The 12,465-nt window shown below is 39.0% G+C and overlaps 1 protein-coding gene across 29 annotated transcripts in view; it reads right to left on the bottom strand.

Annotated features, from left to right (window-relative positions):
- Positions 1-12,465, bottom strand: part of dlg2 (discs, large homolog 2 (Drosophila)) — a 262,869-nt gene that overhangs the window by 15,622 nt on the left and 234,782 nt on the right. For 20 of the 29 annotated variants that reach the window (XM_085797009.1, XM_085797003.1, XM_085797020.1 and 17 more), the window contains 4 exons: positions 9,118-9,162; positions 3,968-4,082; positions 2,920-3,096; positions 1,314-1,389 (listed from right to left, as the gene is read on the bottom strand). In XM_085797009.1, the coding sequence (XP_085653135.1) occupies positions 1,314-1,389; positions 2,920-3,096; positions 3,968-4,082; positions 9,118-9,162 (413 nt within the window). The remainder of the gene's footprint in view (positions 1-1,313; positions 1,390-2,919; positions 3,097-3,967; positions 4,083-9,117; positions 9,163-12,465) is intronic. The other 9 variants (XM_085797034.1, XM_085797033.1, XM_085797010.1 and 6 more) reach the window with 1 other exon arrangement.

The raw sequence follows: 12,465 nt of genomic DNA on the forward strand, positions 1-12,465 counted from the left end.
CAGTCAGAACTGAAGAAGCTTCTTGGATGAGAGGAGAAACATCTTCAAGGATCTAAAAGTTACAACCAGGATTCATCTCTGCTACGATAAAGACGACTGAGAACCTCCTAGTACTTCTTGACGTACCACAGTTGCATCAGAGGCATTTAAAGAAAAAGCAAGCTGAGAGAAGGGTTACAAGGTCATGCTTTGAGAGACGTAACATACAGTAACTGAGGTTTAGTTTGTACTAAAGATAAGCACACAGAAAAAAAAACACATGCAATGACAAAAAAAAAGAAAAGAAAAGATGGAACCCCAGAGAGAGAGATAGCCTTTAAATTATGTGTGTGCTATAATTTGAAGACAACATGAAGATGCTGATGTGAACAGTAAATATCTGAGGGCTTGTACACTGCAAAAACTCAAAATCTTTCCAATAATATTTGTCTTATTTCTAGTCAAAATGTAATTTCTAGTCAAAACAAATCTCATTCTACTTAAAATAAGACTCATCACTTTTAAAAAGTAGCTTGTTTTTAGACACTTTTTACTTCTTTCAAGCAGATTTTCACTTGGAATAAGTAGAAAAATCTGATAGTGGAACAAGTTTCACAAAAAACTTGCTTTCACTGGCAGATTTTTCTACTTATTTCAAGTGAAAATGTGTTTGAAACAAGTGAAATTATCTAAAAAACAAGTAAATTTGTAGGTGATGAGTCTTATTTTAAGTGGAAAAGAGATTAGTTTTGACTAGAAATGAGACATTTTGACAAGAAATAAGACAAATATTCTTGGAAAGATTTTGAGTTTTTGCAGTGGACACCACTTCCACCTAAAAATAAATCTCATTTATACGGTAAATGTGACAAAAGCTGCACAATTTACACTTGTTTTTCTATTGCAGGTTTGTTTTTTGATGTAGCTCAATAAAAAAGAGAAATATCTGGGTGCCGAGTGAAATTTTATGGTTTTAGATTTTATGGAGCAGAGAGTTTCAAATCCATACCCTCCTTATTCTTATTTATAAAAGCTTGTTTTTAAAAAAGGCTCTGACTCATCATGTACCTGTCAACGATCAATCATCAGCATAAATTAACACTAAAATCATCATCACACAGCTTTCAGAAGAAGAAACGTGCAGCTGTGACGTTATGACGTCCTGGATGAAAGTGAAAGTGTGCATGAAGGAAACATAAACACAGATGACACGGCCCTGATGTGTGTGTCTGCTCAATGAAACGAGTTGTGAATGAGAACAACAACACACACAGTCGGCTACACTGTGAATCATCGTCATGGTGAGAGAGAAAACACCACGCTGCAGCACTCACCCCTTTGGACTCAAACGACCCCGGCTTGGCGTTGAATTTCACCGTCTTGAGACGCGCTCGCTCTTTCCTCTCCACCCTGCCGAGCAAAGGATTGACTGATCAAACACTTGGATTTTACTATTTGTTTTTTAAATTTCTGCTCCTCTCAGTCAATGATAAAAATAGTATTTCATGTGGTTATATGAAGATTTACACTCAAGTTTCTGTTTTTTTCTTCTCTAATGCCACCAAATCCATGAGTGGTGGGTTTTAATTTTTAACCCTTAACCCTTTTTTCCCTGCATGAGCACCACTGGACTCTGCAGACTCCTGTTGTTATTCTTTGTCTTTATAAACTAAGGACAATGTTAAAGGAATAGTTCACCCCAAGTTTAAATTTAACTCATTATCTCCTCCCCCTCATGTGGACAAAGGGCTGGGAGAAGTTTCAGAGTCCTCTGTGGCTTCTCTGAGTTACAGGGGGTCTCGGAGTAGCAGTGCATGTCCATATAACGGTTGCAAATGGATACCAACTGTCTTCATAACAAAAAGACACACCAAAAAACATCCAAATACCTCCATGCTGCTCGTATGTAATGTCCGTCTTGTATTGAAGCCCCGAAATGCGAAATTGTCCCGAAAAAAATTAAATAAGTCTATTTTTCAAGCTTGTTTTGTAGCGGAAGCTTCTCGAAGCTCCTCTTCCTGGTCATTACATTACATACGAGCAGCATGGAGGTATTTGGATGTTTTTTGGTGTGTCTTTTTGTTACGAAGACAGTTGGTATCCATTTGCAACCGTTATATGGACATGCACTGCTACGCCGAGACCCCCTGTAACTCAGAGAAGCCACGGAGGACTCTGAAACTTCTCCCAGCCCTTAGTCCACATGAGGGGGAGTAGATAATGAGTGCAATTTGAATTTTGGGTGAACTATTCTTTTAAAGGGGAACTATGCAAGTCCAGCTCGCTTTTCCGCTGTTTTGCTAACCCTCCTCCCGGCCATGTGCATTTGTTTTCAACGAAGCTGGCGAGAAATCAATCCATGGAGCCGTGAATAAGTAAGGGATAATGTATAGTCCGGAGGTTGTTATGGAGAATTATAAAACGGAAAGGTGAAATCCGGCGATCTGATTGGTTGTTAACCGTGGTATAATGAGCATATACGTTTTATGTTTTTACGATGTTAAAAAACGGACTAAAGTAGTTGAATTCACATGTTTAAGATGAACTTTCACCTCCGGGGAGGGTTAACAACGGTAGAGGGGACTGAGCAGTGACTTTCACCTGAAAAAAAAAGCGGAGGAAAAGACCAGATGCAGAGCTACTTGGAGCTAACGTTCGGAGAGGTGGGACTAGTTTTTTTTCGCAGTGAGGCTGTTTTATTGGATAATATGTATTTCTGGTTGAATAAAACTACATGAAATTGATTGCGTAGGCCTATCCCTCTTTCATATTGTCATTATTGGTAACCGTTTTATAAAAGCAATATATCACTCGCCCCTTAGTCGTGGTATAATGAGTATATACCACGGCCTGTCGTGATATATTGCTTAAATAAACCCCGACAGGAAGTATGGATGGCTATATATGGATGGCTTTTTATTGTGATAGGACAGGACTCACCGTCTCTTGCTGGGGATGACGCCCATCTCCTCACTGTCTCCGTGCGGGGTGACACGGCGAGCTTGCCACCACTCGTCGTCCGAGGCGTTGATGACGTGGAGGATGTCGCCGTACCTGAAGCTGAGCCCCTGGCTGGGGAGGCCGCTGTCCTTCGCCCTCTCGTAGTCGAACAGCGCCCTGTTCAGGTGGCAGACAGATATCAGGACAATCGGGCTTTTGTTTTACTGCCGTTTCTGCACGTGCATGAGGTCTGGTGTAAAAAAGGAAACTAGCAGCGCAGCTTTACCAGGTCAGAGAGAATAGTGACTGCTGCTCCACTGGGGTTGCTAAATTAAGAAATGTTCTTTTGTTTGAGTCTCAAACCAGGTTTTTAACATGTATGTGTGTCGAATCTTTACGTTAATTCAGCCATCAAGCACTGTATTGTATTCACATGCAGGAATTCATTTCCCAGAATTTAGCTTCAAAAGGATAGTTCAACATTTTGGCAAATTGGCCCATTACCATAATCCCTATAGTCATAGCAGTAGGTTTGTTACCTTTAATTGTCGGTGCAAGCTGTTTTTAGAACGGTGGAGCAGAGCCGTGAGCTGCTCAGAGCTACGCTACGAAGGCTCACGGAGGGAAATTCATGCAAAACCAGCTGATGCGCGTTGCCTTCAGGGACAGTTTTTCATCAAGCAGTATCTGTATTTCCCTCTAAAACAACTCTGTGTGGTAACGTTGTGTTATTATCTCATAGCGTGGTGAATGTGCAGGTCACAACTTGTCCACCAGAGCGTTGTGGAGTTGTTGGATTGTGTATTTTGATGAGTTTGATGAGGGAAACCAAGAAATCCCATAATGAGCCTCCGTAGCATAGCTCTGAGCAGCTCACGGCTCTGCTCCGCCGTTCTAAAAACAGCTTGCACCGACAATTAAAGGTGACAAACCTTCTCCTAAAACTATAGGGATTATGGCAATGGGCCAATTTGCCAAAAAAAAAGTTTAACTATCCCTTTAAAGTACCAAAACTAGGGTAAAATATCCGACTAACAGACCGACTGACCTCACGTAGAGCGACCTCTTCTGATTGGTTCTCAGAGACCCCGACCCGGAGCTCATGCTGTGGTTCATCATCTGTTCCCGCAGGTCGTGGATTTTGGCCTCAAAGCGCCCGTACTCTGCAAGACAAGAGCAGAGCGGATGAAGGCTGACATCAGATCAGATCTGCATGCAGACAGGACAGAGGAGGTCAAGCTACTGATGCTGCTAAAAAAAACAAAAAACAAAACTCAACGTGCCCCCTGCTCGAGTCGGTGGAAAAGGGATTTGTTTAAAAAAATTCTGGTCATAGTCACAGCAGAGATGCAGATAAAGAAAGGATGTGAACATTTGCATGGATACATTCAGTGCATAGAAAAGGTAAGGGGATGTTGTGTATTTTTGTTTTAATGGTGAGTTTGGTAACACTTTATTTGACGCCTATCTCTATTATAACCATACTTATAATGAGTTATGATGCAATTTTAGCACTGTATAACTATAGTTATAAACACTCATAATTGATCATAATGCTTTATAACAATAATCATAACACACTATAAAGCATTTTATCATGACTTATAAGGTCAGGTATTATAATACGTTATAATTGTTAGTAACTCACTGACAATGCTCACATCGATAATGCATTATTAATGTAGTTATAATGTGTTATAATTGGCTTATAAACGTGTATAACTATAGTTATAAACACTCATAAATTACCACAAGGCTTTACAACAATAAGTATAACACATTATAGAGCATTATAACTCTATTATAATACTTTACCTTATAAGGCATTATAAAATTGCTCTATGATGTGTTATGATTATTGTTATAAAGCCTTATGATAAATTCTAAGTGTTTATAATGATAGTTATACATTTATAAGCCAATTATAACACATTGTAATTATATCTATAATGCATTATCGATGTAGGCATTGTCAGAGAGTTACTAACAATTATAGCGTATTATAATACCTGACCTTATAAGTCATGATAAAATGCTTTATAGTGTGTTATGGTTATTGTTATAAAGCATTATGATCATTTATGAGTGTTTATAACTATAGTTATACAGTGCTATAACTACATTATAACTCATTATAAGTCTGGTTATAATGCGTTATAGAGATAGGTGTCAAATAAAGTGTTACTCTGAGTTTTTATTATTTCTGGATTTACATCTACATTTGCTCCAGTACATGCCATAATACATGCCAAAGTGTATGCCATGCAACAGATATGCTTCTTCTTCTGTTTTATTAGACTTTGTTTAATAATAATAATAATAATAATTATTAGCTTTGCAAATGTTTGAGAGCCAAACAAGTAGGCTATTCTCTCATCTACACCTGCTGCACATAAAAGACGAAGCCCAGAGCTACAAATCATTTCTTTTGTTTACATTCATGCACTTAGAGCGACCCTGCATGATCTGATCTCCGAGTCGCTGACGTACGAAGCCGTGAATGAACCAAGTCATGAGTCGCTCTCAGCAAAGTAAAAAAAGAGGATGTCAGGATGTGAGAAGCCGTCGGCGCGGTGACAAGCCTGCTTCCCCCCTGACAGCAGCGCAGTTACTATGAGGAGGAAAAAGCTGATAACTTGAGGCACGCTCGGCCGACCTGTCATTTAAATAAGATCAACCAGTAAAGAGACGTGACACGACCAGCCACAGAGACTCTGCACAACCATGACTTTTAGAAAGCAGGACGGGGAGAAAAGATAAGAGAGAAATATATTATGGATACAGCTAAAGACAAAGACAAAATCTGCAGCAATTTGACTTTTCTTTTTTATTATATTTTTGTTTTCCTGGTTATAATTGTCTACAACAAGCTGACATGCTGTCATGAAACTCTCCCACATCTTCTCTGACTCTGTTGTGCTTCTTCATCATCCTAATGAGTTAGACAACCAAAGAAATAACAGAAAATCAACTCATACTCTATATTTAAAAACAATAAAATGCAAAAATCTGTCAATCTATTCCAGAAACAACAAGAACAAGACCATCTGACCTTATCGTCCTCTTGTTTCTTTGTTTTTTTTCCTGACAATCTCCTCCAAAAGTCCGTCTCACGTACCTGTCTGCATGTTTTTACTCTGACGTTAAATCTTCTCCTCTTCCTTTCTATCGTGTCTCCTTCGTGCTGCTGCTCTCTGTTCCTACACACGGTCCAACTCTGCTGAACGCAGCACTAAAGCACAGAGAGGGAAACACCTCTCTCTCTCTCCTACGGCTGCTTATGAGCAGCTCAGGGGCGGAGACAAGTGTAAACAGAAAGAACTAAACAGGATTGGTGTCTGTTTTCCTCTATCAACCTATTTTAATCATTTATGCTTAAATACTTATAGATATAGAGCTGGTTATGGAGGAATTTCTCAGCTTAACCTGTGCAAGTGTTTGCCAAGAGTGTGTAGGATATGTAGTATGTGTGTTAGGGATTCAGAATCGATATAAAATGTCCCAAAATCGATTTTAAAAAATAAAAAAAATGAAACAACTCTGCTGTTTGTCGGCCTCCATTTCCTTTTAAGAATTTAAACGGCAGAATGTTTAACTGCATTATTATTTTTAAATAAAGAGGCACTTTTAATTTTGTTACTTAAGCAATATGTGGTATTGCTTTTATGCAACAGTTTCAACAATTCCATCTAAGCATGGATAAATGTTTACAACTCAATAAATGTGAAAAAGTTTAGACACTTGAGTCATTCTGTCTTGCAAAGCAGACTGGAGTAGATCATGAGGATCCGTTGCACACCGACAGACTGAAGCAGAAATCATTTTGAATCGAATCGTAGCCCCAAAAATCAGAATTGAATCTAATCGTGAGATAGTAAAAGATTCCCACCCCTACTGTGTGTGACAATTTATAATAAAACACAAATACAAACTCCAATCCTACAAATTCTGTAAAAAAAATTCTTTTAAAAATCAATATTTAACTTAAGTTATTACTAAACTCCCTCAGACAAAATGAAGTCCTTGTAATTCGTAACCACTCTTCACTATGTCACCAAAGAAGACAGCCGTGCAGGTGTTTAATCATTCGATTGTGACAGATCAATAAGGAAACAGACTTGATCCCATTTAAGCCTCAGAGCTTTTACACATAAAGGGAAAAAGAGTGCGACAGCCTCATGACACTAATTCTGTGCTTTAGAAAGAAAAGCCAGTGTGATGTTTACATTTTCTCCTGCCATGCAAACACTTGTGTGTCACTAGTGTGACTATGGTCTTTTGTTTTGTGTGTCCCTGCAAACATTTCTGTTGTGTATTGAGTTTTTTTTCCCCCAGTGTGTGCCTTGTCAAATTGATGCACTGCAAAAACTCAAAATCTTTCCAAGAATATTTGTCTTATTTCTTGTCAAAATGTCTCATTTCTAGTCAAAACTAATCTCTTTCCACTTAAAACAAGACTCATCACCTAAAAATGTACTTGTTTTTAGATCATTTTCACTTGTTTCAAACAAATTTTCACTCGAAATAAGTAGAAAAAAAGAAAAATTTGCTACAATGGCAGCAGTATAGCAAGTTTTTTTGTAATAAGAAAGAAAAACTTGCCCCACTATCAGATTATTTTAAGTGAAAATATGCTTGAGAGATGTAAGAAGTGTCTAAAAACAATCTACTTTTAATGTGATGAGTCTTATTTTAAGTATAATGAGATTTGTTTTGACTGGAAATAAGACAAATATTCTTGGTAAGATTTTGAGTTTTTGCAGTGTGAAGTCGTTTTCTGAATTTGTAGCGTATTCTTTTGTTGTCTTGGCATGTGTTTTCTTAAGTTGCAGTGTGCTTTGAGCCCTTAGGGCCACCGTAACATCTGCAAGCCACAGCATCAAGTGCAGACAAGCAGCATTAGTCACATTAAACTGTCCATAAAATCTCTGTCTTTGCTGCAAACATATTGTGTATATTTTAACTGATTCTGCGCTCCCCCAGCAAATTAAAAGATTTAATTTTGAGTGTCAAGCTGATTTACAAACTTAAAATATCTAATTATGTCATAAAACAGCTGCAAATAAAACTGAACATTACAAGAGGGCATGTAATGAGCAGGGCCGTTGCTAGGAATTCTGGGCCCCCTTAAAGAATACTAAAGTGGGCCCCTCCCCCTAACTTTTCCTTTTTTTTTCTTAGACTACGTATGTATTATCATTTTTTATTTAGCCTTCTTTGTTTTGATGCTAATACAGCATTACACTGCAAAAACTCAAGTATCTTAGCAAGAATATTTGTCTTATTTCTAGTCAAAATGTAATTTCTAGTCAAAACAAATCTCATTATACTTAAAATAAGACTCATCATATTAAAAGTAGCTTGTTTTTAGACACTTTTTTAAACTTCTTTCAAGCAGATTTTCACTTGGAATAAGTAGAAAAAATCTGATAGTGGAGCAAGTTTTTCTTCCTTATTACAAGCACAAAAAACTTACTTTCACTGGCAGATTTTTCTATTTATTGTGAATTTAAGTGAAAATGATCTAAAAACAAGTTAATTTTTAGGTATTGAGTCTTATTTTAAGTGGAAAGCGATTAGTTTTGACTAGAAATTAGACATTTGGACAAGAAATTAGACAAATATTCTTGGAAAGATGTTGAGTTTTTACAGTGTACTATGAGTATTAGTCAGGGTCTTTACGCAGAATAAATCAGTCATACAAAGATTAGACTACTAGGGTTTTTTATGGGCCCCACTGGGCGCTGGGCCCCTAGAATTATCATCACCTTTCTCCCCTATACAACGGCCCTGGTAATGAGTAAAACAAAAGTGGTTGTAAAGCCGTTAGATTGAGATGCAACACAAAGTAACTCATCGGGTTCTGGTAATGACCTCCTCAATACACAGCATACATAAAACAATAAAGCACAGCGTTTTACACAGAGGTTCAAAAGTGGAAAAAATAAATAAAATAAAGGGCAGAGTTTGAAAGGAGCACAAAAACAAAAAGGTAAAAGGGTGTCAAAAGGTGCATGTGCAAGTGGAGGAGTGAGAGTCAAACAGGCTGGGAGAGGTAAGGACCGGGTGTGCTTCAGTTAGTAAGTGAACAGACTGTGATCACATTCACTCAGCGACTCTCACGAAGCCGTTGGGGAATGATGCTAAAAAAAACAAAAAAGCTCAGAGCAGCCACAGGTGCCAGTGAGTGGCACAAACCTGGTGCAGGAGAGTGGGCCCGGCGCGGCGAGCATTGGGCAAGTTCTGATGGGTAAGAAGAGAAAGCAGCAGTTAGTCCTATACGAGGAGCTCAGAGCCCGGTAGTCATGCGTATTAAGTACCAACGATGACACCTCAGATGGAAACAATGCGCTGAAGAAGCGAGACGGGAGAATTAGATTAAAGGGATACAGTAGCTCAATATATTGGCAAATCGGCCCATTGCCATAATCCCTATAGTCATAGCAGTAGGTTCGTTACCTTTAGTAGTAACAGCTGGTATTTAGACAAATTAACAACACACTGCTGATCTAAACGGCTACTTTCTCGCCTAAAAATGTTTGAAAGTTTAGAGCTAAAATGAAATCAGCTTCTAACTGCTGATTTCGGCTTGGGTAGGAGGCAGGCTAACACAACCGATACACTTCCAGCGTTTGAGCTAAGCTAATTAGCGACTTTAGGTGGAGGCAGGCTAACACTACCTACACTTCCAGCGTTTGAGCTAAGCTAATTAGCGACTTTAGGTGGAGGCAGGCTAACACAACCTATACACTTCCAGCGTTTGAGCTAAGCTAATTAGCGACTTTAGGTAGGAGGCAGGCTAACACTACCCATACACTTCCAGTGTTTGAGCTAAGCTAATTAGCGGCGATACGGCTCTATCTCCCTTGTTACTGCACGCACAGTCGAAAGGATGGTGTCTATCTGCTGGGCATGGACTCAGGAGTGAGGCAAGACACAAAAAAAATGTTGGCGTATCCCTTTAAAATACTGAAACTTGCATTTGAAGCAGATAATCTCCTTTTTTTTCACACTTTTTTTTGGTATTCTGGCACCTTGGCATACACTGGTTGCGAGTGCAGTTGATTCACTCCAAGTTTCTGATCACAAATCAGGAAATCTCGACTGAACAGATAACAGATCAGTTTTAAACCTGAGCGGAAAATCATCTTAACGCAGATACAAACACTCACGGTCGCTCTCAGTAGAAGAGTTTGACACCTGTGAGACGCTGATACGTCTCTAAACTGTGAGTCACGGCCCCTACAGCCCCTCAGCTGTGACTGCTGCTGCTGCTGACCCTAATCAGAGGAGGCACGCCACCAGTCCAGGCTGTCGGATCCACTGCACGTTAACTCACACAGGAGCTGACAGACACTTTCAGATGATGCACCAGAACTAGCATGACGACGCCTCGGACGACTGATTACAATTTACATGCTGATGCTCCGGGACATAGAGAGCATAAACAAATACAGAGAGGGTTGTTTGTTCACCACTTTAAAAAAAAAAACCATTGCAGAAACGTTGTTAAACTGACAGAATGGAAAGTTTTGGTTAATGTCTGACAGGGATAGTTCAACATTTTGTCAAATTGGCCCATTGCAATAATGCCTATAGTCATAGCAGTAGGTTTGTTTAATCCTTTAATTGTCCGTGCAAGCTATTTTTAGAACGGCGGAGGAGAGCCGTGAGCTGCTCAGAGCTACGCTACGGAGGCTCATGGGATTTCTTGGTTTCCCTCATCAAACTCATCAAATACACAATCCAACAACTCCACAACGCTCTGGTGGACAAGTTGTGACCTGCACATTCACCACACTATGAGATAATAACACAACGTTACCAGACAGAGTTGTTTTAGAGGGAAATACAGAGACTGTTGATGAAAAACTGTCCCTGAACGCAACGTGCATCAGCAGTTTTGCATGACTTTTCTCCACCTTCAGTACTAAGTTATTCTCTGACAAGAAAACTAAATCCAAAACCAAAAACTGTGATTCTATGTTTCATAGATCATGAGATATTGCAACTACTTTTAAGCGGTTTTGCATGAATTTCCCTCTAAAACAACTCTGTCTGGTAACGTTGTGTTATTATCTCATAGCGTGGTGAATGTGCAGGCCACAACTTGTCCACCAGAGCGTTGTGGAGTTGTTGGATTGTGTATTTGATGAGTTTGATGAGGCAAACCAAGAAATCCCATAATGAGCCTCCGTAGCGTGGCTCTGAGCAGCTCACGGCTCTGCTCCGCCGTTCTAAAAATAGCTTGCACCGACAATTAAAGGTAACGAACCTACTGCTATGACTATAGAGATTATGGCAATGGGCCAATTTGCCAAAATGTTGAACTATCCCTTTAAAGTACCAACTCAAAGGTAAAATGTGACAGAAGCCTGAACAAAAATCACATCATCATTGTCATTTTTAGATTTTTTTCTTTGAAATGAAAATGTAAAAATGACCATCGCAGCTGAAATCAAGACTCATATTGCAAAACCTGCAAAATATCTGCAATATGATTGTATTTTTTTCTGCATATTCTTTATAAAAAAAAGAATACACTTTTTTCATCTTTTTTTCAAACAGCTGATGGACACTTTATTCTGAAGGTCAACTTCATGAAGTGTCACATCGACGCCTCGGTCAAATCTCCTCCATAAGATTCACATTCAAAATCCTTCATGTGAGTTGTGATGAAACCTCTGGATTTGTGACATTTATATTGAGTTTAAACAAGAGTTTAAGTTAGAAAAGTATTTGTTGTGTTCAAACCAAAAGTATAGACAGGCCGTCTGCCACTTCAGAGTAAACAATACAAGAATACCAAAAGGTATTGGAAGGTGTAAAGGACTCGATAGAAGTCGGAGGTTATGTGATCTATGCAAAGACGGCCAGATTGGTGATGAGTTCCATGTTTTGTTTGAATGCAAGAACACATGTATTGTATATCTAAGAGAAAAATACCTCCCTAAATACCATGTTCGTCGCCCATCTATGTTTAAACTAATTTTGTTATTACAGTCTGATAAAAGAAAAGTTATTTATAAGCTAGGTGCTTTTCTGAAACGTGTTCTTCCTCTGTTTAAAGGTGTACAGAAATGGCCGTTTGTCCTGTGGGTCGCGCCGAGTTGTCACGAGCTGCAACACGAGTTTACCCGAGTAAGGAAAACAAATTCGATTGGTCGTTATCGAGCGGATGGGATATTCAAAGCTTGGGGCGAGCCCGAGCTCCGTGTGTGTGTGTGTGTCTCAGACGTTTGAATGACGGATTATGGATCCAATATCAGTGGCTGGTGAATCGTGTGCAGGCTGACGTATAATCCGTGCGCCTGCATTATCCAATGCGAAAAAAAAAATACACACTTTCATCCCGGATTTACTCAAAAATAGAATTTTGCACAAAGTTTGGCCTACATCGTCTGAAAGATGAGTTATCACATTAATTTTATGATCCAGAGTGGGCTCAAATTCAGTTTTCTTTTCTGTACACCTTTAAGTGATAGTTTTTGCTCTGTCCTGGTCAGAGATGTATGTACAAAGTATGTACAGCCCCACTGTCTCTTG

This window comes from Trachurus japonicus, chromosome 14 (genome assembly GCF_045865225.1).
Source record: "Trachurus japonicus isolate A0001 chromosome 14, Traja_1.0".
Classification (NCBI taxonomy): Eukaryota; Metazoa; Chordata; class Actinopteri; order Carangiformes; family Carangidae; genus Trachurus; species Trachurus japonicus.